This window comes from Xiphophorus maculatus, chromosome 21, assembly GCF_002775205.1.
Source record: "Xiphophorus maculatus strain JP 163 A chromosome 21, X_maculatus-5.0-male, whole genome shotgun sequence".
In the NCBI taxonomy this organism is placed as follows: domain Eukaryota; kingdom Metazoa; phylum Chordata; class Actinopteri; order Cyprinodontiformes; family Poeciliidae; genus Xiphophorus; species Xiphophorus maculatus.
The window spans coordinates 12,364,745-12,391,865 of record NC_036463.1 but is presented as its reverse complement, the minus strand read 5'-3'; the positions used below and the strand labels follow the sequence as shown (position 1 = coordinate 12,391,865).

Genomic DNA, 27,121 nt, shown 5'->3' with positions numbered 1-27,121 from the left:
CTATTTTTCTTTCCTTTTCCCCAATTTGGCAGACATTCTCAGCTCTTCTCCTACTGACCCGGTGGGGAGGGGTATCATGCACACAGACCTTTAAATCTGCCCGCTGACAGTTCAGCCCCACTTTGTCAAGGCCCAGTGAAAGAGAGGATAATCTATGTTTGGGGCGAGAAGAAAGAGTGGAGGATATATGTCCCTGTGCTTTGTTTTGCATCCATGAGCTGAGATTCAATAGCAAGACATTAGTCAGATAGCTGGCCAACAGACCATTGTGTAGTAATTGACCCTGATGAAGTGGTGGGCCTTTTAAATTGAGAATGGTGTAAAGTCATTGAATTGATAGCTGTGTTGGACCTTCTTTTTCCCCTGTTTTACATCTTACATAGACATCCTTTTAAAATTTAGGACTAAAACATAATTTTAGGCATAAACATGATGGTTTTTGTGTGCTTTAGGTACCATTATCCTGTCCCTAAGATCTTCTACGTGCAGCTCTCTGTGGGGAGTCGGGAGTTCATCGGGGAAGGACGCACCCGCCAAGCAGCGAGGCACAACGCTGCCATGAAAGCCCTCCAAGCACTTCGCAACGAACCGATCCCTGAACGGCCACCACAGGTAAAGCAAACTCATTAAAGTCTCAAAATGACACAGAATAACACCTGAGGTTTATTTTTAGACATGTTGGCGTTATTGCACCCTTTGAATTTCTCTACGTCATCCACATTTGGAAAGATTTGAGAAACTTGGTTTGGTCAGAAATGCCAAACCAAGCACAAAAAACTATTTTTACACATTTGTGAAGCTGAAAGGAAAGCTGTTAGTTTCTTATCAGCATCTGTTAATCAGTCTGGATCCATGTGGCATTTACTCTTTGCAGCATAGCTACTCTCTGCACACCCACCCGTATTCCAAAGGACTGAGTTAGATATAAAAATTTAAGTTGTTTTTATTCTATTTTCACCTCTTCTACTACGTGTTGGGTAATTAGAAATCTTAAAAAGCATGATATGTGTCAGCTGTGTCAGCCTTATCAAACTTGCCTTCTCATGTTGGTTTTATGTTGCAATCGCATCCATTTGGTGTTTTCGCTGCTTTCACCTCAGAGGTCTATTCCAACCTGAAACTTTAGTTTAATTAAAAGTGAAAAGGTTTTGTGCTCTTGGTTCCTTTCTCCTCTATCTGAAAAGAATCCAAAGATGTTTTTTTGTTTTTGTTCAGTTACCAAGATGAGTGTGTATCCACCCTTAATCAGGTTCAAGCCAAATCCGCCTCAGCTCTAATTACTCTAATGTGTCACATAAGCCCCACAGTCTACTTTGCACCTGGCAGGGCTGCATTTTCTGTTTTCCTACTCTTTCTGCCTGCCTTCTCCCAATGTCATTGTACCTCTCCGAAGTTTCTTAAAGTCATACTTGTTAACTGTTGTTAGCATCTCCCACCGGAAATCAAATTACCCCCTGTCCCAGTTGCCTGGCATCGTTGATGGATATTTAAAACGCTTTGGCTCTTCTCACTTTCCTGCATCGCTGTCTTGTGGCGTCGGCTATCATAAACGAGCTCTTTGTTTGCTCCTGCTGAGTCTTGATTTACAAATTGAGCCGCATTGTGTAGACCATATAAGCATGTCATTCTGTCTATGCGCGAGTGTGTGTGTGTGCTCCAGCATGTTTCGGTGTGACGAGGACATCCGAAAGGCTAAAGGTTTGTCTTACTTGATTCTTGGTTGTTTAGCTTTTGATGAATGAGCGTCAAGATTTTCCAAGAAGTTTTAGAACTTGTTTTTCTTTAAAGAAAAAAAATGTTTGCATTATTTTTTAGAATTAAGAAATATTCATATTCTTGAAACTCTTTTGTATTTTGCCACATAAAATCCACACATTTTAGAGTAAATTAGTTTGAGGAAAATAATACTTGCTCGTCACTTTTTGATTTTTTTCAATAAAGATGTATTAAGTGTAGAGTGCAGTGTTTTTTTGTACCTTAAAACCCATAAATATGGCTATGTAGTGGTCAAGTCAAAGTCAAGACTTACCTCAACAACCTGTTCATACTCAAAAACCCTAATATTTCTAAAAAATTACTTCACAAAGATTTAAGAGACTCACTACTTCATAACCATGCGCTACAAAATAGTAGCTAGATGAAACTACTATGAGTCTTTTTATTACTTTTGGTCTCTTGCTTTGCTTATGGCAGAAACACCATATTCCTGATGAAGGAATTTCATCAGGAATATGGAGAAACCTGGACAACCTGGAGTAACCTGGTCTTGTCTAGATCACTTGTTTGTTGGTCTTTGCAATCTTGAGTCTCTTAGTCTTCCCTTTTGATCTAGAATCCATTCACCCAATGAAAGAAGTTGCTCATAAGCTTGTAGCTCAAGGTTAATAAGTTTTTCTTTTCTATTCTCTGCCTGCCATCACTTTTCATTTAAATAGTTCCTTCAGGGTGAGTGTGATGCTGCACTGTATAGGTTTCTGCACTACGACAAGGACACTCTGACGCGACCATTAATAAGCAGAAGCAGGCCTGAAGTCCGGTCCATTCCAGCCGACGCTTGTTTTACCTCTCCCTTTCAGAAACTTTTCTCCTGGCTGCTTGTTAAGGCAACCTTGAGAGTAGATTCTCTATTCATCACACATTTCAGGATTGATAGCGACAGAGGAAAATGCAGCCTTGCAAGCTGAGCTGAAATTTAACTGAGAATCAGAAAATTGGACTATGTTGCTTTTATTATGTAAAACACCAAAGATAGACAGGAAAAATAAAGTTTTTGTTAAAATAGACTAAAACATGGTGATAACTGAACTGTTGGAAGATCATCAGAAAAGAAATACTCTAGGCCAGCCTGGCTGTAGTGTCTGATTTTGTTTTCTGTTACATTTCTACAGAAAAGGGCACTACCAGGGTGACTGTGTATCACAAATGATGATCTAAGCCTCCAAACTGCCCCAAATGTTTTCACCTTACTTTGTGTGTCATAAGAAATGCAGGTAAATCTCTCCTGAATTGAGTTCCAGCTCGGTGCAATGTCTGCTTCCTCTGAAATCCAAGAAATCTCTTCTCAAAGTACTCGTCACGATCCACGTCAGGTCACACAATGAACCAGAAGAAGTGACGGAACCCTGAGGGGAAGGACTGCAGCCAGTCAGACTTAATGAGACAAAGAGCTGGACATGAAAAGATAAAGATCGAGACATAACGTTGCATTCCAGCAGGCTACAGGCAGCAGAAAGCCCCCTGTTGTGGGATATGATCTCACTGGATTGAGCTTGGTTTCATTATCAACTGAAGTGACTTTAAGCTGCTGATTTCCCAGCAGTTTCTCTTATTGATCTAGTTATGTATAAGCGAAAGTCTTGAAGTCAAAGCTTAAACTGGGGTCAAATGAGCAAATTCCATTAAAGAAATATTTCTTAATATCTAATTTAAAGTCACAATTTAATACCTAATGAAGAAAACAAGGAAACCCTTGAATGTAAATCATTGTGTGAATGACCTAGTTGTTGTACAAAATGTGGACCTGAACTGAAGTCTTTAATCCCGTATCAATAAAGTACAGTATGTAAGCAATTTAAATATAAAAATAAAGAAATAAAATGCTGGACAATGATAAAATTACTTTTCATGCTGTATGTCTGTTACATCACAAAAAGTCAGCATCCTAACTGGACTGTACAGATTTTTTATATCTACTGTATTCTTTAACCTAAATCCTCAAATGTCTGAACTTACTCTGGAACAGCTGGGTTACTTAAAATTGGGTTTTGTTTTGGTTGTTTATTTTGTTTTGACATTCTGATGTTTTACTGTAAAACTGACTAGTTTCACATAATCCTAATATTACTTACTCATATTAGCTGGTATACAAATACAGCCCATTTCTACTTTTTTTAAACACTTTGAACAGTTCAGATTTATCTTCAAATGTCTACTTTGCCCTTTAATAGGTTTTTAAATTGTCAACATTCTTCTTTTTTATTTATTTATTTTTTACTTTCTCATATGTCAATTAGAAGCTGATTTGTTTATATATATATACGTACAAACATGTATAAATGACAATAAATTTGATTGCCAGGGTTTATAGCAGCTAAAATGTTATTTGGAAAGTTGTAACTGTTGTTTCATAATTTGATGTTCTGTTTTTGGAGATAAACAGAAAAAAAGGTTGAAAACATTTCATCTAGACATATTGTTCTGAAATTTTCAAGCTGTATTCTTGAATGCACCTTATAGATCTTGTCAACTCTGTTCATCTAATGATTTCCACAGCAGATTCAAATCTGCATTGATATGCATATAATTAAATTAAACTTAGCTGACAAAACCCAACAGGAATATAAACGATTGTCTTTTTTGTGGATGTTTATCATCTGAATAACTCAAATATCAATAATAATTTGGGTTGATATTTTTCTGCCCTGAATTTGCTTCAAAAATATCCATACTTTTTTAATCTCTGTCATGTCTGGTCAGATGCTAAACGAGTTGCTCAGTAAAACACATTTACAGTATTTTTTTTTTCTCTTTCATATCCAGAGTCCAGAAGAAAAAGTGGAGACACAGGAAGGAACTGATGCCAGCAAATCAGAGATTAGCCTCGTCTATGAAATCGCCCTCAAAAGAAACTTATCTGTTAACTTTGAGGTAAGAACAAAAACACCGCCATCAGGCAATCATTTTAAGTTCATACCATCATGTTTACAAATTATGAAAATATCAGTGTTGTGACTGTGAACTGGGACGGGATGAGAAAAGGGATGAATAAAAAAGAATGACTGCAGGATGAAGATTAGGTGATTCATTACTTTGAGGGAGTTTTTAAAAGTTTCAGTTTTGCTAAACCCAGACTCTTTTGTTTTTGCGCTAGTTATTCTGTAGGGAAAGTGTAATGGGGTAGAACCGGGAAAACAACACTCAGCTTGTAAGATTGTAAGTTGAGTGTTGTTTTCCTACTGGATGAGCCACAATCTCTGTAAGACAAATAGTAAAGGGAGATTAGGTAATTAAAGAACCAGACAAATGAGCCCTAATATATAATTATATGAAGGCTTCGTCACAGCATCGTAACAACTGCCCTTCTCTTTTTGACTGAGTTATGTTTTTACCATGTAACTATAAAAACATGGAGAAATTAAGTTGCATTTGTTGTTTGTTTTAGCCCTGGCTGAAACATGAAAATCCAATCATTTTTTTAAGTCAGCGAGCACAACCTTGCTGATGAGTAAAATTTTTTGATGTAAAAGTTGTCGGAGCGGGAATCAGACATAAAGTTTCTACATAATGTACAGTGAAGGAGGAGGCTTGAAATGAGAAGACATTTTACGACTAAACTGTATCTTCTGCGACATGTTGATATTCAACATTCTGACACGTTTTCAATTCATTCAGGCTGTAAGACAAAGCAAGATTTCGAACAGATAACAGGAAAGCTGAAATGAGGATAATGGAATTGGTTAGTTTCAACTTTTTGAGCTTGCAGGCTTTGTTGAGGAACATGTTGGATTTGAAAATGCTTGCACCATTTTGAGAGTTGACATAATGGTTTAGAATGCACAGAGGATGCTGTTTTAATATCAGCAGGAAATCCAGAAAATAGTTTCTTCTATATTATCCGGTCAGTGTTTCCAAAAAGTGGAGGTCAGAAATTGTCAACAGCACTCTTATTGGTGCATCTCTAGACATGATCCACCTTCTTCACACCCAAAAGATGTCAGCTTTAACGACATTCCTCTGTCTAGAATCAACCTCGGTGGCTCCATATCAGCCCCCCAAAATAAACTCCCTACCAGTTTTGTTTGGTTTCTTTGCTACACATGATCCTAAACTTAAAGTTACATTCTCAAAGTCAGAGTAGCTCTCTCTGACTCTGTCCTCATATGACCTGCTCTGTTCTTCTTGGCTTTTACCATATCTTAACTGACTCATCTAATATTCTCTCCCCAAGCCTCCACCCCCTCATCTTTGTTTGCACTCGGTAAGGTGCCAAAAACAAGGGAAGCTCAGTTTACACTGTGTGCTCCCTCCCTTCCTCCTTAGACCTCTCCCTTCCATCCCCATCACTCCCAAAAATCACAAATGAGGCAGTTGCATGTGGAGACAAGGGGGAGATGCAGACGCAGGAAGAGAAGTAACATATTTTCTCTCTGCTGACTTGGCTTGTTAATATGAGTTTACCCCTACTTTGGAAAAGTTATCTGGAAAACTGAAGTCCTTCCATTTGTTCCCCTCACCTTCCTCTACTCATTTGCCCTTTAAAGCAGGATGTAGTTTCCTTTCTAGGAACGGCTATTAATTATTTTAGCCAGCTAAATCAGGGGTTGAGGTAATTCATTATCTGTCATGTCTTTATCACTGTCCTTGATTACACTGTCATTTTTAGTCCTGGGAAATTTGGAGAGAGGCAGTATTTTTGTTCTTCTGAATCATTTCCTGTTCTCTTTAAAAAATGTTTGTTTTTTTCCCCTTCAACTTTTACCATTTTTAATCACCTTAAATATCTCTATCCAAAATAAATCTTTCCAGTTATTTTTCCCACTTGTGTTTTGTGTAGATCTTGTTTTTTCCATTAAACGTGCTGGAATATTAAATAATTATTTACTTCAAAGCACTTTGAAAAACCTTGTTTCTATGTGTTACAAATAAACTTGACTTAACTATTCAACATTTTTACACATCAATCAGAGTGATTAATTTGATTTAGATGGGAAGAACTGAACTCATCTGGAGGCCTGTATATCCGCATTACCTGAACAAGAAGTGCTTAGAATTTGATATTTATAATTTGATAGGCGGAAGAGTCTTTGTAATTTTGCAGATAGCTTAACCGTGAAGCTACAGATTGCCATGAGCCATTAATGACCCATAATCCAACAACATTACTGGCAAATAAGAACATCCTTTCTCAGTTAAACATGTGCAGCAGCTGCAGTCTGACGCTCACATACTGGCTGCCTTTTACTCTTCATTACATGAAGTAAACACTTTTCCAAAAACTCAAGTCTTGAGGCTTGACTCGTACTCCTGGTTTAAGTATGGGGCCTTCTTGGTTTGACGTGTAAAGACCAAGAAAGCATATGAAAGAAGCTGACAACTGTGCATTAACTATAAGACAGTCGTAAGTAATAAAAGAACAGTTAAATTGGAGGAATGAAGTATGGCGGTATGATGACTCTATTACTCACAGTTTCTATTTCAGTAACAATAAATTGTCTGAGGCACACTGCACTGAGCAGAAAACAAAATTTAGTAAGATGTAGCACATGATAGCAAACAATAAGGCATACAAATTCAAAATCCAGCAGCACCAAAACACACACGCATGCACACACATAAAAAGAAAGCTGTTTATTTTCAATTCAACATTGTTTTTAAAATCTAAATAATGGAAAAGCTATCTTTGTGCTAATGCTCTTATTCCCCAATTTACCTATGTTTTTATATCTATTGCATACTTCTTTTGTTTCAATCCTTACTCCATTTAATTTAGGTATTTCAGTAAAATAAAAAAATACGATTTTCATTTAATTATATTAAAAAAAATCTTTTTTGAACAAGTGTCCCTTTTCTTGTAAGGGCAATTGTAAAGCAAAATTCAACAGATTTGCGGCAAACAAACATAAACAATAAAAATAACCAGTTCAAATGATGAAATGTAGGGACCTCAGGGGAGAAATCAACTGAGTCAATTACCGCGACACTCCATGTGTTCCCTTTTAGATGTCAGGAGATCAAAGATCCCTTAGGAAGGGAGCAGCACCTGTCATATGTCTTGACAAGCAGATGAACTGGTTTGTAACCTTGGTAAAATTGGTGTCACACTGTTTTCTATCTCACCATGCATTCCGGCATTTTGAAAAACACAGGTTGCCTGGGCCTTAATGTGTAAAAATAAATTATATTTTGCAGAACATCAAGTCCTGCAATGTCTTTGAAGATTTTGATGCTCTCCTGTTGTGAAAAAAATGTATGTATACTAGATATTACTGGGGTTAAATTCATAGTCTGACTGTGTTATGAGCACACTTGTTACTTGGAGGGATCAACAGGGCATCTGGGAAGGAGTTTCACTGATCCACAAAGGCCCCCAAGCGGTCAAATAATTATTTGCTAAATTATTCTGGTAGCAACTGATGGCTTAAATTTCACTTTCGGTTTCAGCAGTTGCATGTTGTAAGGTAAGTGAAACATCTGTTCAGCATGCTGTGAGATTAAGTGATGTTATCGATGAGTCATTGCTGCGACATTTAAAGGAGATTTATTTGGCATAGGAGAGCTGTGGGTGTCTTTTCTTTGAAATGTCCAAAACATTTGTGGTAGGATAGTTTTTCTGATGACCCAAATGCATATGCTAATTTATGTAATGTGGAAACACAATTTTTTCCAATTCCATTGAAATAAAAGGCTGCTGTACAATAGTGTGGCGGGGATTAGACGAATTTCTTTCTATCGCTGTGACCTGTCTCCTTGTTAACTACTATTGTGTCGATTGATGGGTGACTACAGTCTCCACAGCTTTCATTACTGGCACAGATTTTTACTCAAGTATTAACCGCAGTATCAGGATATAGGTTTGCAGCACATCTAGCCTCCAGCATGCCTTGTACAAGAAGTTGGATTCAGAGATATTGCTATGATAAAATGAATAAATAATAAAACACTAATCTCCTATGAAGTATGCATTTAGAGCTCCTAGTACCCTACCCTATTAGATGACAAATGTCAGCAGAAAATAGTTTTACCCAGTACTAAATAAGCGCTACAGACAAGACGTTTCAAGTTTATTTTCCATTGAATTTTTTTTCCTTTTTATTCTCGGTCTGTGTGCTGAGAATCCTACTATTCACTACTGTGGAGTGCATTGACCATTTGTAAATTGGTCAATGCATTTTCCTTTTGATGTTTTTTTTTTTTACCAACCTATTCTTTAGCCATAGCTTCATCTTTTCCTGCGTTGTGCTGACCTTGTGTTTTGATATGCTCAGAAGAAACTTTGCTCTTTCCTCAAAAATCATAAGCTTAAGAACATACACATATTAATCTTCCGCGCATTCTCTCCAACAACATAACAGATCCCTCTTATGTGAGCGCCTTCAATCTGAGCAATGTTTTCACCTCATTCCATCCTTTCCTTTACTGGGGCATGAAATTACCCTTAAGTCAATGTTCGACTGTCTACTTTCCCATCACTCTGCTACGATGAGGGTCGCCACCACCACCAGAGCCAGTTGGCTCATTTAATCCCCCTGTCAGGCAATATCAAACAGATGTCAGCATCAAAGAGGAACCAATCTATAAATCACAGCTTGTGTGTTGTGTTGGGGGGGGTAGGACATAAGAGGAGAACCACCCATCTTACAAGGAGCAGTTTCCCTCAAGGCATGTCCATCCACCGCTCTTCACAAAAGGATCTTTCTTCTCTTTACCAGTCCTCACCATTGTCGTACCCTGATCCCATAGCCTCCTCTTCTACAGTACCTGAGTTCTAGCTTGCACAGATCCTCATACTGCGTAGGGTATTAATGTCTCCCTGAAAAGCCAAAGTGAAGGCCTCCCACTTTGAAGAGACGGGCAAAGAGGGGGAAAAAAAATCAACATTGAATTACAGAAGGTTTCCTGTGTACAACTTGATCTCCTTGTCGTCGGGTGGTAGACGGGTGTGTTTGCGTGTTTGTTTGCGTGTCTGTGTGCGGGCTTGGCTTGTAGGTGAATAGAAGCACTGAAATCCCATCGGTAGTGGTGCGGATCCTGTGTCGTATGCCATGAGACTGACTGCAGCTTGTCAACTGCTATCCTAGACCAAGGGAATGTTGTACCTATGCACCTTTTGTCATATATCTTGTCGACTTAAACATGTACCTACATAGGCAACATTTGGTTTCTCTTCCTGACGACCACATCGAGGTCTGTAGCCGCTGCATACGCAATGCCCCATTTTCTTTAAATACTTCAAAATAGTACAGAGTCAACTATTCAGCATGTTTTATTTGAAAATAAATGAATCTGCAAATACTGAACCGTAAATAGATAGAGGTCCAAACAGTGCTATGTATTATTTTAATAATAATATTAAAATAAGCAAATGTGACTGTACTGTTGTTTTATTTTCGTAGTGCAAAGACCCATATGGAGAATACTTCTAAGCATTCACAGCCATTTTGTCATGTCAGGTACCAAGAACTAGACAGGGAAAATATAAGCATATTTTCAAAGAAAAGACCTTCCGAAATGGCGCAGGTCTATGGGGCAAGATTACTTTAAAAGGCTACAAGGAAGTCTGTCTCCTATAAAGCAAAGCATAAAGAAGTTAGAGGAACTCATTTGTTTAAACTATTCAAATCCTGAAGTGTGCAATCTACAACTTGCTGCCTACGGGAGTTTATGTGCCAAACTATTTCTTGGCTTGAAGCAGTAACTTCCTGGAGTCTCTGCTCGTTGCCTGACAACTAAACAATGATATGTAACAAAATCAAACTGGGAATAGCACAATCCTGTTTTATACATCTCTGAGACAAGGACGCCTAAATCAGTTCAGCAAAGCTTTGAAAAACCCTTTCTCTTCAGATGAGCTTGAGCTCTTTTTATTTTTTTTGTTACAAATCCATTCACAAACATGGCCGAGTTTGTGTTTTGGTTCCTATCCCAGGGATCCTCTCGCTGAGTACTTACACATGGTCTTTGTGATGAAAAGGAGACAGAGGAAGACTGAGAGGCAGTCGCAGGACTACGCAGATGAAGAATGCTCCTTACTGCTCGTGTGCACAGTCCGTTACTGGTTCATATCTGCTTTCTCCAAGTGACATAATCTTAGCTGAGAAATGGCCAAGCTGTGTGAAGTGTCATCACCGCATGCTACTGGCACTGTAAAAACATTCAGCTATCCAGTGTTTCCGATCGTGGTAAATGTTAGTATGTACAAGAATCTGTCGTGTTGCATTTCCTTTTTCTGGAGACGAGTAACACCAGAGTCGATCCTCGCAGGTTGGAGGGAGTTCAGCTGTTTAGTTGGACAGTGAGCTCTTCAAGGCCTCATACCATTGTCTAATGTTGAAAGTCTAACTTCCAGTCTTTCAGTTTCTTAATTAAATTGCTAGAGCTTGTGTAGTTAGAGAGGAAGTGCTCATATTCTACTGTTTTTCTCTAATGTCCTTGTTGATCTGCGAGGCATCTCAGGAATGCTCGAGCCTCCGCTTATCAGCAGAATCGGTTTTATCGGTCACTGGGTTTAAATTAAGTGTTTCTAGATTGCGGCTGATTGCTACAATTTGTGCTGTCTGCGCCGCTGCTCCAACTTTAGCAAAGAAACTCAGCAGAGCGTGGGAGGAGGAAAGGGGGTGAAAGAGAGATTCCAAAGGAAAAAAAAACAGCATCCACCATAAACCATTAAGGCCTGAGGCGTAGCTTAAACATGGACACATGTCAGGCGACTGTGTGTTATAACTCTGGAATCATACGTGTGTGAAACCTAATTCTTTTCCTACGTAAGGTTGGAGAGAACCCCACCTGCTGCACACACATTGTTCTCAGACTTCATAGGAAGTAGATGTGATTGCAGAAGCATGACCTAACGCCAGCCGGTGTTTGTTTTAGGTCTCCCAGGTGACCAGAGGCTGGAGGAAGGAAACTGAGCCTCCATCACCAGAGACTGTCATTTAGGAACATGTTACTCTTCATGCGTGTGTGTGTGTGTGTGTGTCAATGTTTTTCAGTCCTGTGTGTGTTGTATATGATTACCATGCGCATATGGGTGGATAGAGCAGATGTTTTGGACCACCTGGTTCAGCTTGCTAGCTAGCACAAAACGTACATGACAAAACACTGACACACATCTATTCAATTTTTTTTTCTCACTCTCTCTCTCTCTATTTGTTTTTGCTGCAAACTTTTCCAGGTGTTAAAGGAGAGCGGTCCGCCTCACATGAAAAGCTTCCTGACCCGCGTCACCGTCGGGGAGTTCTCTGCCGAGGGCGAGGGGAACAGCAAGAAGCTGTCCAAGAAGCGTGCCGCTCTGTCCATCCTGCAGGACTTGAAGAAGCTCCCCTTCATACCGACTGTGGAGAAACCCAAGACGCACTACAAGAAACGCACCAAGACTATCCTCAAGGTGCTGCAGGCAGGGGGTGAATGGGGTCAGGGGTGGTGATGGGAGTGCTGAAGGCTTTGCTGGTATAAGGTTCTCATTTGAGCGACACCACAGTTTTATCAAGTTATCCTTTTAACTTTATTCAAAACTTAAAACTAAAAATAATATAATATGCTAATTATTAGAAGTATAATACGACTATTATAGAACCCACTGTCCTGTATGATTTAGGTGTTTCCTAGCTCCTATGCACCTGACCTAAATGAGTAGGTGATTAACAGGTTTCTCTACCACTTGATGTCATGCTGGGGAATCATTTAAATCAGTGGTGCTGGAGCAGAGACTAAAACCAAAAATAAAGCTCATACTCCCATGTTTGTATAAATGTGTAAAACATTTTGTTTTAGAAAATGTTTCACACATTTATATGTAAATACATGACAGGTATTTTTATTGAAACATTTTATTTCTTAAAATTATGTTTCCCTTCAGAATATCTACTCAAATTAAAGTTTGTAGTTTTAATATTTTTTTCAGTATTAGATTGTGCTATCACGATAAACTGAATTTTCATCTGTCATCCATAGGGACAGGGCCTTTACACATCTTTACCATGGGTGCCAACAAATTTCCTTTATATGAATATATTAACACAGCAAAGGAACTTGCAGTGACAAAAAGGCATTTTCCATAAAGCTAATTATGTAATTCTCTTTTTCTTTCCAGACGGGACCTGACTATGGTCAGGGCATGAACCCAATCAGCCGATTAGCTCAAATCCAGCAGGCCAAGAAGGAGAAGGAACCGGAGTACCAGCTGCTTTCGGAGAGAGGGATGCCGCGACGTAGGGAGTTTGTCATGCAGGTGAGCAGATATTTTAACTTCTTTATTTCTGAATCCGCTCTGTTGGAACAAGACAAAGTGAGGTTTAAAGATCATGTCAGGATTATTTTCCTTGTATAGAAATGGTCCATATCTGGACAAGTATTGAGCTTTTTTTTTTGCTTTTCTGACTCTTTTCTCAATACAATTTTCTAGATTTCTGGGGGGAAAAAATCATTTGTCAAATGACCATGACAGAAAATTGAAACTATGAAACACCCAGGTTCAATGGAAAGCTTTGGAACAAAGCATATTCATGTGATAGAATGGCCCAGTCAAAGTCTTGACCTAAATCAAATTAGGAATCTGTGAAGAACATTTCTAAAACACCTTGTAAATGCATCTAAATAAAAAACATGGTTTAAAAATCTGAAACATTTATAATATTGTGTACATACATATGTAGAACCTACCGAAGGTTATCCTGGCCTTGTTCATCTTAAACAAGGTCTGTGTCTAGACAGCCTTCTGTGTTTACCATTTTTGACGGTACATCTTATCCATAGTTACTCCTTGTTCCAGTGTTGATGTCTGTGGGTCAGCTTGACTTTGCATTGACAGAAAACCTTTGCCCAGATGAAATAAATGAAAAAAAGTTAGACTTTAGTTGCTTTTGCAAGAACTGAGCTGCAGGGCAGGGGAATTATCCTAAAAATAATAAAATGTTGTTTTTTTAATGTTAGAGTCCTAGTGTGTTTACTTTAGTTTCAACGGAATAAGATGGAGGATGGGGAAAAGATGAAATGGTGTACTCTCTGGACAAATGGAGCATAAAATTAATCTGCTGAATTCACATCTGATTGATTAATCAGAGAGCGGGGGTTATGTTGGGATGTGTTGTGCAAAAGGTGAAAAAAGGAAAAAGAAACAAGATGACCATTCCCTCCGGTCTGCACATGAATCTGTCAGTCTAATCACGGTTGGCAGTGCACAACGTTTTCAACAATAAAATCTGTCTCCAAGTGCACTCTGATGAATAACTCTATGAAAATGAAATCATATAAAGCTTAATATACTTAAAATAATTGAAATGCGGTGCATTAGGAAAAACGAGGCACTGGCAGAGCTGAGCGATTTTATGCTAGCTCGTTTTACAGTTTATTAATTTTGTTAAATGACTGAGTTTGTGCAAGTACTGTCCAGTAACAACAGCTGTGTTAGATTGGTAACTTGGCCGTCTAGTTCAGTGAGCCTGAATCTGATTTTCTGAGTTGGGTTGTAGCCGTTCACAACCCTCTTGTTCGGAGTGTCGGCTTACAGTTGTGGTCAGCAGTGTTTCATCCATTCACATGTCCATGAATTTAGTCAATTTTGAGCTTATGATACATTTTTACAAGTGTTTTTTTTTCTTCTTTTTTGTTGAATATAAAACATGCACATGGAGTGTGGTTTAATATTAGAACTAGGTGAATAATTCGGAGTAAACTGTCTACCCACAGAGGCTCAGAATTACACATGTAGACTCAACTATATGCATACACAACTTGTAAGCTTTGGTTAAATGTCTCTATGCAATTTGCACCTCAACCACTACCATTGTGTCTCACTTTTGGAGAAATTTTGTCTCCACCCATTCTTCATTGAATAGGTGGAGTTTATTTAAACTGGCCTGCTTCCAAACCCATCTCTCCTTTTAAATTTGACCATTTTTCCGTGGCGTAAAGATTTTAATTTAGTCTGCTGTAACTATTTCAGATTCAGATTTTATGTGAGTTTGGGATCATTCTTTCAGAAAACTCAACAAAGTTTCTGCTAGTCTCTACTATCCAACTGTTGTTTTATGGTAAAGTGTAAAAAAAAAAAAAGTTTGAGATAGTCCTTTTCTGCTACTTTTAGCAATGCACCAGTACCACTGATATCAAGACAGACCCACAGCATGACTCTACCATACTGTGGGATGCCAAGTTTACAGAGGATGTTACCCAGCTAGCTGCACATTTTCGTCGATCCCAAAGGTGGTAGTTTTGGAGTAGTCGATTCTTACAACCAGAATTTAACATACCAGTTATCATTTTTGTTCAACGTTGGTTGAGGTAATCAAAGCAGAGATCCTTTGCAAATTGAAAATTTTCTTTCATCACAGAATTGGTCTGCTTAGAGGCATTAAACCTATTTCAGAATGTAACTTTTTAATTATTCCACAACAAAGCATTCTTTTTTGAAAGAAATTGTAATCTTCACTCTCAGTTTTCTGTTTCCTGTTCTGGGTAAAATGTTCACTTTGATCATTTTAAATCATTGCCATTTATCTTGTTACACATGTAGTTAACTATATATTTTTTTTAAAAAGCCAAACTGTGTGTTCTTAGTTTCTTTTCTACTTATTTTCTGGTGTTGTTTAGATAGGAGAATTATTGTGAGGGCATATTTGAGAGTCACTGACAGTGAAGTATTAAAACATTCGCAGTAAATCCAGGTTTAATCTGGAATAGATGGTCCTACTGAGGATGTTGAACACCATCTGAAGATGTGTTCAGAGTAAGATATTGAACTTAGCATCACATCCCTGATGAGCGTCATTTTACTGAGTAAGTAAACTGATGACTGATGAAAACACAGACGCTTCAAGTTTGCACAATAAAGCTGAAAAGCAGTTGGTGAGCTCCAGCCCTTTTGGCATCTGTACGCTTGACAACCTTCAGCTTGCTGTTAGTTGAAAGATGTTCAGAGTGCCTTCATCTTAAAGCTGCTGCTACTCTGTTTCTGTTGCCACATAGGACATCCCTCATGAGCAGCTTAGGTCTTTATTGTGTCACTTTAATAAGAAATATAACCAGCACACATATCTTAATGTAGTCCATTTTTATCATCTGGATTTTTTTTTTTGCATCTATTCATCCTTCTGTCCATCTCTCAGTCAGACTTGCTCTCCTTGTCTTTCTATCCGTAATCCTCCTCTTTCATATGAAGAACAGAGCTTCTCTCACCATCAGGCAGTAATTCAGCCCCAAACCCATTCTCTCTGCCTCTTTGATGCACACATTAGCCCCTGTGCGTGTGCATGTGTGTTCGTGCTCGCTTGTGAGTGTATGTATGTGTGCGTGTCGTTCTTTTGTGTAGTCCACTCACTCTTCTAAAATTTCCACATTGTTTCCCCCGGTAGGCAGCAGGGCTCAAATGAGCCTCTGTTTTCCCGTCTTTTGTTTAAACAGAAAAAAAAGCCTCCACCTTATATCAGATGGCTTTGAGGTGCTTATGTAGTTAATACTTAATAAAGGCGTGAATCTGGTTGGGAGTTGGCTATTTGCTCCGACTGTAATGTCGTTTGCCAGCTTCATGCGTCCAGAGCAGCACTTGAGCTTGTCAGGCCGCTGTGAATGAGTGCGCCGAGGCCTGGCTTTTCACAGGCTCTGGCTCCCCACAACGTTATTTGTACAGTGTAATTGTCTGTTTGTATAACACAACGACGTCCGATCTGCTCTTGGAAATTTCTGCTTACATTCTGCGTGGACAGATTTAATGCTTTGGGATTACTGAAAAACAAACACTTGACGTTGCGTGGCTGACTTGGCTCAGGAAGCCCGAGTCCTGAGCTGAAACTGAATGGAAGCTAAGGAGGAAAGCTAAGAAAATCACCAGTAAAACAGCATGTTAATATGTTGCCCTAATACTCAGTTGTGACATTGTTTGCCTGTTCGTGTGTGTGCTCGTGCAGGTGAAGGTGAATAACGAGGTTACCACGGGAACGGGACCCAACAAGAAGGTGGCCAAGCGGAACGCCGCTGAGGCAATGCTGCTGCAGCTGGGATACAAAGCCTCCACGGTCTCTCCGAATCCCTCCGAGGTACGAACCCAACCCAACTGCAACTTCTGTATTTCATTTTTGATATATATACAAACCTCCCCCCCTCTGTTGTTATGTGGAACCATTTATTTATTCCAGTGTGGGATTACTGTAAGCAGGCGTCCTTCAAACTTTTAAACTGTCATCAGCTCACTGAGAACATGACTAAAGTTTGGGGACTCGTGATGACTTTTGATGGATGACGAGAAATGCTCCTACATTGTTTGGAAAAGTCAGGAAAACTACAGAATTTGTTTTGAGGATTTTCCCACTTCTACTAGCATTTTGTCCATCCTCTTTTGCAGATAACATATTTATCTCTTTAGAAATATCTGCCAAAAAGTTCTTAAGAAAACGTAAAAAAAAAAAATAAAGGTCCGGAAACTCTTGACATTTCAATCTGCAACAGTATAACATCTTCACATTAACATGTAGTAAATCTTGTTTAAATTCCATCAAAGACTCAAGTATATACAAAGAGATATCAGATTTATTTCAAACCACATTTGAGCTGTAAACATTTTTATTAGGTCTTATTTCTTCAGCGGAGTGTAGGCATACCAACACTGAGTCTACTCCCCTGATTTATCGCTGGTCTCAGTGCTGCTAACCTATTACATAACACCTTCAGCTCCTCTGAACCAGGCGTTTTGCAAGCGACCATTGATCACCCTCATCTTTATGCGGCTCATCGGTTTTTAAGCTTGAGAGAACAGAATCTGATAGAGATTATGTTACGTAACCAAGCTTTTTGTTGAATTTTAATTGTCCTCCAGACATCACAGAAGAAGAACAGCAACATTGTGACCACCAGCAGGTGTGGGGAAAAAGTATTCTCCTGGTATAAAAGCACGGTTTTGTGTATGCTGCTTTTAACATTCTGTCTGATGTTGATCTGTTGGACAAAGAAAATTATGGCTAGCAAGGACTTTTATGCAACGCAGTTATAGCATATCTACAACTGCTGTTTGCATTCTCCTGTGATTCAAGATAAAGCAGCAAGGTCAGTTTTAGATTGCATGAAACACTAATTTTGGTGGTAAAAAGGAGCTTTCTGAGCATACAGGGCATCCCAGCTTATTGAAAACGGAGTTACTGCAGCCGTTTGCAGTAACTCAGTCAATAAGGTCACTTTGACCCGATTGATCTAATTTATTCGCAACCCCGGTGAAAATCATTGAGAACATGTTAAAAAAATATATGCACTCCAATGTTTTAGGGAAGACCTCGGGAAGAAGCACAGGCCCAGAGAAAACACTTTTTATTTATTGCTCTGATAACTGACATAGCCAATTTGGGTTCAGGAGCGACTTTTTCTTTTTGCTCTTTCCTGAGTTTTTAAATATTAACAAATGTCTTCATGACTTAAATGGCATGCTCTCTTGTCTTTCCCATTTTAGAGAGCTTTTTTTGTTCTCCATTCCCTCTGAAGGATCTGTGGAGGGCTGTTCAGAGGCAGTGGGTTGGATTTGTTTACAGCCATGACATCTCTTCAGCTGTTGCACGCATCAGAAAGAATTTGTTTCTGTTTCAAACACCTACTTGTGGCTGTTTGTGTTTGTGCAGGCAGATGGGCTTACCGCTGCAGTAGAAGGAACCCTTTTTCAAGTTGCTAAACAGTGACACACACACACCCTCTAAATAAGTAGCTGGCTTAGAGAGACAGTAGTCTCCATAGGCATCCCATCTTGTGAGCGTTTGTCTCTTTGTGGACCAAACAGTAGGAAGGAACTTGTCTGACATGCGTGAAGAAGCTGTCTGTTCAAGAATCGACATCTCTCTTACCTCTCCTCCTCCCCCCTTCTCTGGTTCTCTCTCCATCTCCACAGATGGACAACAAAGGCTGGAATGGACAAAAGGCGCCTTTTACCGAACCAACGAGTAACAGTGAGTACCGGCACGTCTCCCTGTGTCTATTACCAGTTCCTTCTCCTCCTCCTCTTAGGCTTTCCAAAACCCCCTCCGATCTCGCAGGTGGTTTTAGCCACCGAGATGGCCCGGCGTTTAATCTCTGTGACTGGTCAATGGGCCTCTGACTGTCAGCTTAATTGGCCGTGCGTCCTCGTGGGGAGCCTGCGAATTCAGGCTCATTCACACAGGCTTACAGGGCCAACACACAGGGGCCCTCCGGGGAGTCCCTCCACTACCTTCCTGAGCAAAAAAAAACGCAGCCTTTCAGTCAGGATTAACATGCGAGCACACAGAGGTGCACACACACACACACATTGTTCATCCCACTAAACAGACACAAAACAAGCACGTCGATATAAAATAAGAGTTCTTATGGACAAAGATAAATCACAGGATTATTAATGTATTGTACATCTGAGGCAGACTGCATGAACATTGGTTTACAATGTTTAGGCTTAGGGTTTAACTCACCTTTGGCGTCTTTTATTCCTCTTTATGTTTGTTTGTGAATCTTTTATGCCAAAAATATTTGACACCTGTTGATCCGAATATTACATTGGATGTTCTGCTCAAAGATATTCTGTTTTGTCTAGAATGCTAAACTGTATTTTGGCTACATATAAAAGAAATCAAGTGCATCCTAACAAAAAGGAAGGAATCGGTTTCATTTGCATTTCTATTTTAGATACATCAGATTGCCAAATGTATTTTGACTGTGTGCGTTTCTCACTCATATAAAAATATAGTGTACGGTATATAGAATACTTATTTATCAGTACTAGCCAGTATTTAGATTGAGCTTTTGCAGTAACGCAACCTTCTAAACACACTTTGGATGTTAAGGCTGTGTTTACTTTGTTTTACACATTTTATAAAAATTCCTGACTGAATTCTATTAGTCGTCATCAGGACCCAAATGCACATTTTTATCCCTCAGGGCATTGAGGCTTACTCTCTGAGAATCAGCTCAACTGTTTCTCATAAAGCACCTCTCAAGCAACAACATACCTGAAGCTCTACATGACACAGGCAGTAAAACCAGATGCAAGAACGTTAAAACTTTTATAATCTGTTTACAAATGGTGATAAAAACCTTAATAAGACAGAAGGATCGAAGTTAAAAATATACTAAAGAAAATTAAGGCATATTGAAGTTATAAGCACATATGGTTACTGAGTAAAAAATAAAACAGTAACATTTGATCAATGATACTGAAGACTCTGCCTCCAGTTCTGGACCACAAGTTCCAGTAAGCCTGCATATTCAAAGCAAATAATTGATTTGGGATTACAGAGGATATTAAAATATCTACCTTATTACCATTGCCAAAGAAGGTTTGATCACCTTGAACATGCATCAGTGGTCAGAAAAATATCATCTAATGTAAGCCTGGAAGGTCTTCTAGGACAAAATTTACAGTAATCACCTCAGTTTTGTGTTTACATGTTAAAAAATATCTTAACATTAATTGTTTGTTTTTTTTCTTCTTCCAAAAAGGGGCATTTTATCTGATCACAGAAACAGACCATCTTTGTAAACAAACAGGACTTTATTTTGGATGAGTTGAGATCTGTGGGAGAGCAACACAACAGCCAGCGGTGATAATGATCTTGTTCTTAAATTAAAAGTCTATGCCCCTGTTTTTAAAATAATAAAAACAAACCATTCCCATAGACATCCTGATTTAATGTCAGCAAAACAAGCTTGTAACCTTAGCACCAGATTAACTTCCTCTGATTAATAGAACGGGGGGCCATCAGCAGTAAACAGTAAACATCAAGGGTGTAACGGTATGCAGATATCATTGTTTGGTTTGTACCTTGGTTTTAAACTCATGGGTCAGTATGTTTTTGATTTGATAAATGAACACAGATGCAATACATTATTGAAATAAAGGTTGTTTTTTGCACAAAATAATTAAATAATGTTATAATTTACTTAGGTATGTAAAGTCCCAGAGGAATATTGTTTAATTTGAGGGGAGTTAGACTCAAATACTCTTAAAAGGAAATAAAAAAGATACTGTTTTGTAGAAATGGCTGTTTTCCCCCCCTCATTCGTATGTTGTTAAGAAAATATAATGTAAAAACCTATAATTTTATTTCTTGGTTTAAACTGGCCATTGTGTAGTTCAGAATGTCAGATTTATTGAAGGTGAAACACTTTATACAAAAATAGTCAGTGTCCTATATTACCCAGAGTCCTAAATTAGCCTGCTATGGACTGAGCCTGATGGGTTGTGACGTCCCCAACTGCTAAAAGGTCATGACATTTTTACTCTGATATCAGAAAAGTTAATGCCAGGAGCTTAGAAAGAAGCTGTTCTGGGGACGAGTGAACAAGGCTGAGAGATTGAAAACAGTTTGGTCAAATGTAAGCTTTCTGCTGTCCTTTGTCATAGTACATCCAGTATTACCTTTGAGAATAGAATTGATTGTATCTTGCAGACTCTTAAAAACAATTCTGCACATTGATTCTATTTTTTTAGACTTGAAATACAGAATTTGGATGAGAACATGAACCTCTCCCATACCACCCTCATGCCTTAATTTAGTCCAATCTTGTGAAATATGCATCATCTTCATGTTTAGAGATTGATGATTATGCTCTCGGATGAAGTGTTTCAATGTTTGTGGTTTCTATGGTAACTCAGGATGCAGGAGTTTCCCAATACCTCCAGAGTAGAGCCCCTGGGGAAATGTCTTCCTTATTTGGAGATCGTGTCTGCTGTTGGCATTGAGTGCGCCGCTGGTCCGCTGCCATTCTCGGTTTATCTCACGCGCCGTGCATGAGGCTTAACTATCTGCTAATCAGCTCTTAAAAACGCCCGATCCGCACAACACTCACATGACACTAATGTCTGGATAATGTTTTTGCATAAACACCATTTACAACTCATTCAAACAAATACAGCTGGTCTCGGTTTTCTGTGTGTGCCTGCAGTTGGTGAATGGAAGATGTTTCTGATTTCTACTTCTGTGCTGATTGGCTGAACACTTTTTGGTTAAAAAGTGTTGTAACAGACTTGGCTGGGAAGAGGACTTTACAGCTTTTACACCCAAATGCCAAAAATTGGATTAATAAGTGCATTTCTTAACAAATGTAGATACTCTTTATTGATGACAGTAATACCATGTGCACATAGCCATGGTAGAAGCAAAGTGCACATTGTGCAGCAGTGGGAAATAAGTATTTTAGAATAGAATAGAATAGAAGTACTTTATTCATCCCAGCAGGGAAATTACTTCGCAGTTACAGCATAGAGACAAGACACAATAACAACTACCACTGAGTAGTAGTTGTAGATAAAATAAAAATAAAATATAAAATGCTGTTAATATAAAAAGCAGCTTAGAGCAGTCCTTGCAAAGATTCAAAAAAATGCAGATACAGTATGTATATGTAAATATATGTACAGCAAGTGTGCTACAGTGCAGTTGTGCAAAATTGGACTGATTAGTGCAGAACAATGATTTAGCTTTTATTGTACAGTGAGATGGCATGTGGCAGGAAGGATTTCCTGTATCTGTCCCTACGACAGCGGAGCTGGAGCAGCCTATGTGAGAAGGTGCTCCGCTGTCTGCCCACTATGTGGTGGAGAGGGTGCTGTTTATTGTCCATAATAGACAGAACCTTCTTCAGTGTCCTCCTCTCCACCACAGTTTCCAGGGACTCCAGCCTTAGTCCCAGTACAGAGCCAGCTTTCCTGATGATTTTGTCCAGTCTATTAAAGTCGCTGGCTCTGATGTTGCTTCCCCAACACACAGCAGCAAAGAATATGGCACCGGCAACAACACTGTGATAAAAGGTCTCCAACATCTTGCTGCACACATTGAAGGATCTCAGCTTCCTTAAAAATTTTATACACCATCAATTTCTCAAGTATTCACACTTACAAAGAATGGAGAGGTTTGTAATTTTCATCATAGGTACATCTCAAATATGAGAGACAGAATCTACTATAACATCCAGAAAACCACATTGTATATTTTTAAATAATTAATTTTATTGTATGAAATAAGTACTTTATAATACCCCACAGAGTTTCAGGTTTGTTTGTTTATCTGAATCCCCATAACAACGGCTACACTTCCTAGGGTCCACATCATAAAATATATATATATTTACTACAAAGACATTTAAACACACCTAACATAATATTAGAAACATAACATATGAATTCATAAATGCACTATTATAGCACTTTATGTAATAAAATAATGAAGTTATATTAGAAATATAACACATTTTCACTTTTATAACACTATGTTATAAAATACTTTAGCGGGGCTCTTTTAAATGCTGTAGCATTTGTTACATTTATAACAGCTGAAGGAAGTGCGTTCCATGTTTTCATTCCCCTAAAAATAAGCTTTCCTCCAAAGACTTTCAACTGGAGTCAGATCTGGAGACTGACTAGGCCACTTCTGGACCTTGAAATGCTTCTTATGGAACCACTATTTGGGGACCCTTGCTGTGCGTTTCGGATCATTGTCATGCTGAACGGCCACGCCACAACTCGTCTTCAGTGCTCTTACTGAAGAAAGGAAGTTGCTGCACAAAATCTCATGTTGCTCCCCTCAGTACAATGCAATCATCCTACACTCTGCAGGATTTTAATCAATGACTGTGTAGCGTGTTACTATGGTAACCTTTAGGACTATGGTCTCAGCTCTCTTCAGGTCATTGAGCAGATCTTCCTACGTTGACTGCACACTGTCTTAAAAAAGTGTTTTAATTGTGGATAATCTTGCTCACACTAAAATGTTGAGCTTCAAATTGTTTACAAACTTCAGCCATAACTGTTTCTCTAAAGTCATTGCTGATTTCTTATCTTCTTGGCACTGTGTTAGCACAGTGTTTTGTGCTCCAGATCAGCAATTAGTCAAAACTGCTGGGCCCTCTACAAGTAGTTACGCTTGGAAATGTGAATCTGGGAGTCACGTCTGGGTGAATCATTTTCATTTTCACTCTTATTTTCTGACTTAATCATCCCTGACAGCAACAGTTCAGTTGTTAGACTAATTTTTTCCCCCTCCGGCCTATTTCTGGTTCATTATTGCAGTGGAAACATGGTGAAATATCTTTTGCTGTCGTCATTAATTTGGTTTTCCCAGGCATAAACAATAGTACCCATTAGAAAATCTTGCAGAACAAACTGGGCTAATAATGCAATTTTAGGGCTGATTAACTTTGAAAAAGTGATCACAATGAAACTGGCAAAACACAAACTTAGCAGCAGAAAGGCAATAAACCATTGTAGTACCATAGTCATTGTAGAGAACTCACAATCAAACCTCATGTAATGGGAATTTTAATACCCTGGATTAGCAATGTTATAATCTGATTTTCTTTAATCTTATATTTTTTTTCAATATTTGCAAATACAATAACAATATATATATATATATATATATATAATAAATAAAGGACTTCTGCAAATATATATTGCCTTGCAACACCCTATTCTTTTCAGATTTTGTCATTAACTTATAATTTTAATTTACTGCTTTTCTATTTTCTTTACTATTAAAAAGCTGAAACATGTGGCGTACATTAGTCTTGATTCAGTAATTTGTAGGAACTCCTCTTGTTCTACTAGGGCTGCAAAATATACCCAATTCCATCTCAGTATCAGTTAGTTGTGATGGAGGATAAGAAAGAAGCTCCTACCAAAAACAACAGCCTCCCCGCAGCATGATGTTACCACCACAGTGTCTCACCATGAGAGACACCAACTTTCTTCTACAACCGCAAGATTTATGGTGTACATCCACAACTCCTCTCCTCTAATCTAGTGGGTGAATGTGTCATGAGCGGCTCATTTAATGTTGTATCTTTAGTACTTTCTCTCACACACATTGCAGCCACTCACAACCTTTATTCCAGACTTTGTGTGTGCGAGTGTCCTTTGCCCCCGCGTGATCCGTGGAAGATGCAGCTCCAGCAAACAGGGTGGCTTAGAGACAGGAAGGGAGCGTAAAAAGAAAGCAGAAGAAAACGAAGTAAGAAGAGTGATTTTTCTCCCTTTTATTCCCATGGGTGCTGCAGCAGGGCTTTTCACTTGAGTTGCCACAACTCATTTCCTGCCGCCCGTATGTGTGTTTGTGTGCGTTGTGTGCATGCGTGAACTATGTAAAGGTCTTGCTCCACACTGGTGATTTATAGCGGCGGGCTCCGGCCCTATCTGTTTTCGATCAGTCTCATGCTCGGCTCTGGCTTCCCTCCAGCACTCCCCTGGCCCACCGGACACTGAGTCTGGGTGGGACCCCCTCAGGAACAACACAGCTCTCTCTCTCTCTTGCTCTTTTATCCCCCTCTCCTCTTCTCAGCCTTAGCTTGTTCACCCCCCCCTCCCTCCTCCAACCCCACTTTCCCTAACTCGCCCTTGCTTCGTGTACACAATTTCACAACCTCTGTCTCAACATCATGCAAAAATAAACTCCGTCACTCTTGCTTATTCGCTCGCTCTGGCTGTGTTTCTTTGTCTTGCTTCTCACGCTCACCATCTGACATCAGCTTCGAGTACTCGGTCACATGCAAGACGTCCTCACATTGCACACTCCTCCGTCGGTATTCTGATGTCATGCTGGATAACTTCTGTTATTTTATTCTGCTACGTTCATCGGCAACCTTTGCTTGAATTTAAATTCTAGCCATGAACATGACCTGGGAAAGGAGGGAGAAACATCCTTAAAGTTGCGTCACGGTTGGCAATGGGGCAGTTTGTTGTAGCATGAGTAATAAGCCTTGGATTTTGTTTTCTTCTCTTTTTCGGAACGAGAGCCAGCCTCTCTTTGTGCTCGGAATGGGAATCGCTGTCAGCGCGTTCCCAGAAACCTTAGACATGAGTTTACTACAAGTGTGCAAATCTTCGCCGTTGTGCAGTGGATGGTAAATGTTAACTGAAACAGGAAGTGGCCTGTCAGTCATGGCGCTCGCTCCAGCACTTTCTCCCAGCTGTTACTCCACACACACTCACCCCCACACGTGCGCACACACGCAGAAACAGGCACTCAGACAGACACGCAGACACAAAGACAGCTGGTCTTCCTGTCTCTGCTGACCTTGGATGGGCTCCTCGCGGGGTTTTAGCATCCACTCATCCTCACATCCTCTTTCATCATAACCACCTCACAAGCTCATCCTTGTCTGCCGTCTTCTGTCTTTGACATGCCTCACATGTTTGTTTTCAAGCTCGCAGCTTTGGTGGAAACCTTAAACTCTAGGTTGTGTCCTCCTTCAGTCTTTCATGACTATCCCTTGACAGTGTTATCACTAACCAACATAAAATAGTTTCCAAATTGGATAAAGAAAACTCCTTTAGTTCAGCAAGTTGTGGCAGAGCTGTATCCTTTTAATGGAAAGCTTTGCTGACAGTAAAGGGCTTGAATTTCCTGGATCTGAATGGCACTAAACGTTTCTTAAGAAGAATTCATCAAGGTTTTGTTGGGATTCTGGTATTGATGGAGTGTTGAAAGTGGGACAGCTGATACTGCTGTTTCTCATCAGGGATGAAGTCACTGACGTTCTGTTGATATCGGTGGACGCTCCGATTCTGTCTCTGTTTGTGTTTGAGAGTGAGAGACTTTAACAGTCAACCTGATGTAAAAGTCTAAAGATACTTTAATGGAGCTTAGACCTGCTGATGTAATACCAATGTCAAGTGTGTTAGAAATGAGAATCAAAAATTCGTGCCCCTTTTACTCTGATTACCCTAAAAGAATTAAGTTCAACAAAATGACATTTTAGTGATGAGTCCAAATAATTTTATCTCAAAACGCAGCCGACTTTTTCCCACAACATGGAGGGGTCCATGGACTTTATTTCTAATTCCAGTTATTTAAAAGTTATTATTCATTTATGTTATAACATTCTCTTTGGTTGACACAGTAAAATGCAATTTTTGTAGAACCTTTTGTCCAATCTTTTCTTTTTAAATTATGCACAATCTAAAATCAAAATAGGTCCGTTTTCTGGCCACTAGATATTTTACTTTTGGATTCTAAGCCTATTGTTCTTATATTTTGTGTTTTATTATGTACAAAATATGGACATAATATAAGAACATTATATATTTTGAGCATTTTTGGTCACAAACTGTGACTTGAAATATCTATATTTAGCTCCCAACCATGTTGTTAGCAGATCTAAGATGTTTTTTCTGGATGCAAACATTTTTCCCAGCGCTTGCTGAGTAGCTGTGGGTTTGTTTACGACTGAGTGACTGAGGAATCTGTTTAGACACGACTTCAACACATTTGTAACAATAAAAGTTACAAGAACCAAGTTTGCCATTTTATTGAGTAATTCTGTACAACAGCAAATCAAGAAATATTTAGATTGTCGTCATAAAGTTAAACAGAAGCAAAGCAGTGAGGTGTTGCGTTCACTTTGACTTGTGTTTCACTGCATACTGAATGTTGGTGTTGATTCCCAGTCATCTACAACAGGACGATCC

At 39.1% G+C, this 27,121-nt stretch overlaps 1 protein-coding gene across 1 annotated transcript in view; it reads left to right on the top strand.

Annotated features, from left to right (window-relative positions):
* The window catches only part of stau2 (staufen double-stranded RNA binding protein 2), an 85,767-nt gene that overhangs the window by 19,956 nt on the left and 38,690 nt on the right, over positions 1-27,121 (top strand). Inside the window, exons 6-11 of the mRNA XM_005797872.2 lie at positions 453-612; positions 4,540-4,647; positions 11,891-12,103; positions 12,809-12,946; positions 16,620-16,748; positions 18,578-18,635. Coding sequence (XP_005797929.1) covers positions 453-612; positions 4,540-4,647; positions 11,891-12,103; positions 12,809-12,946; positions 16,620-16,748; positions 18,578-18,635 — 806 coding nt within the window. The remainder of the gene's footprint in view (positions 1-452; positions 613-4,539; positions 4,648-11,890; positions 12,104-12,808; positions 12,947-16,619; positions 16,749-18,577; positions 18,636-27,121) is intronic.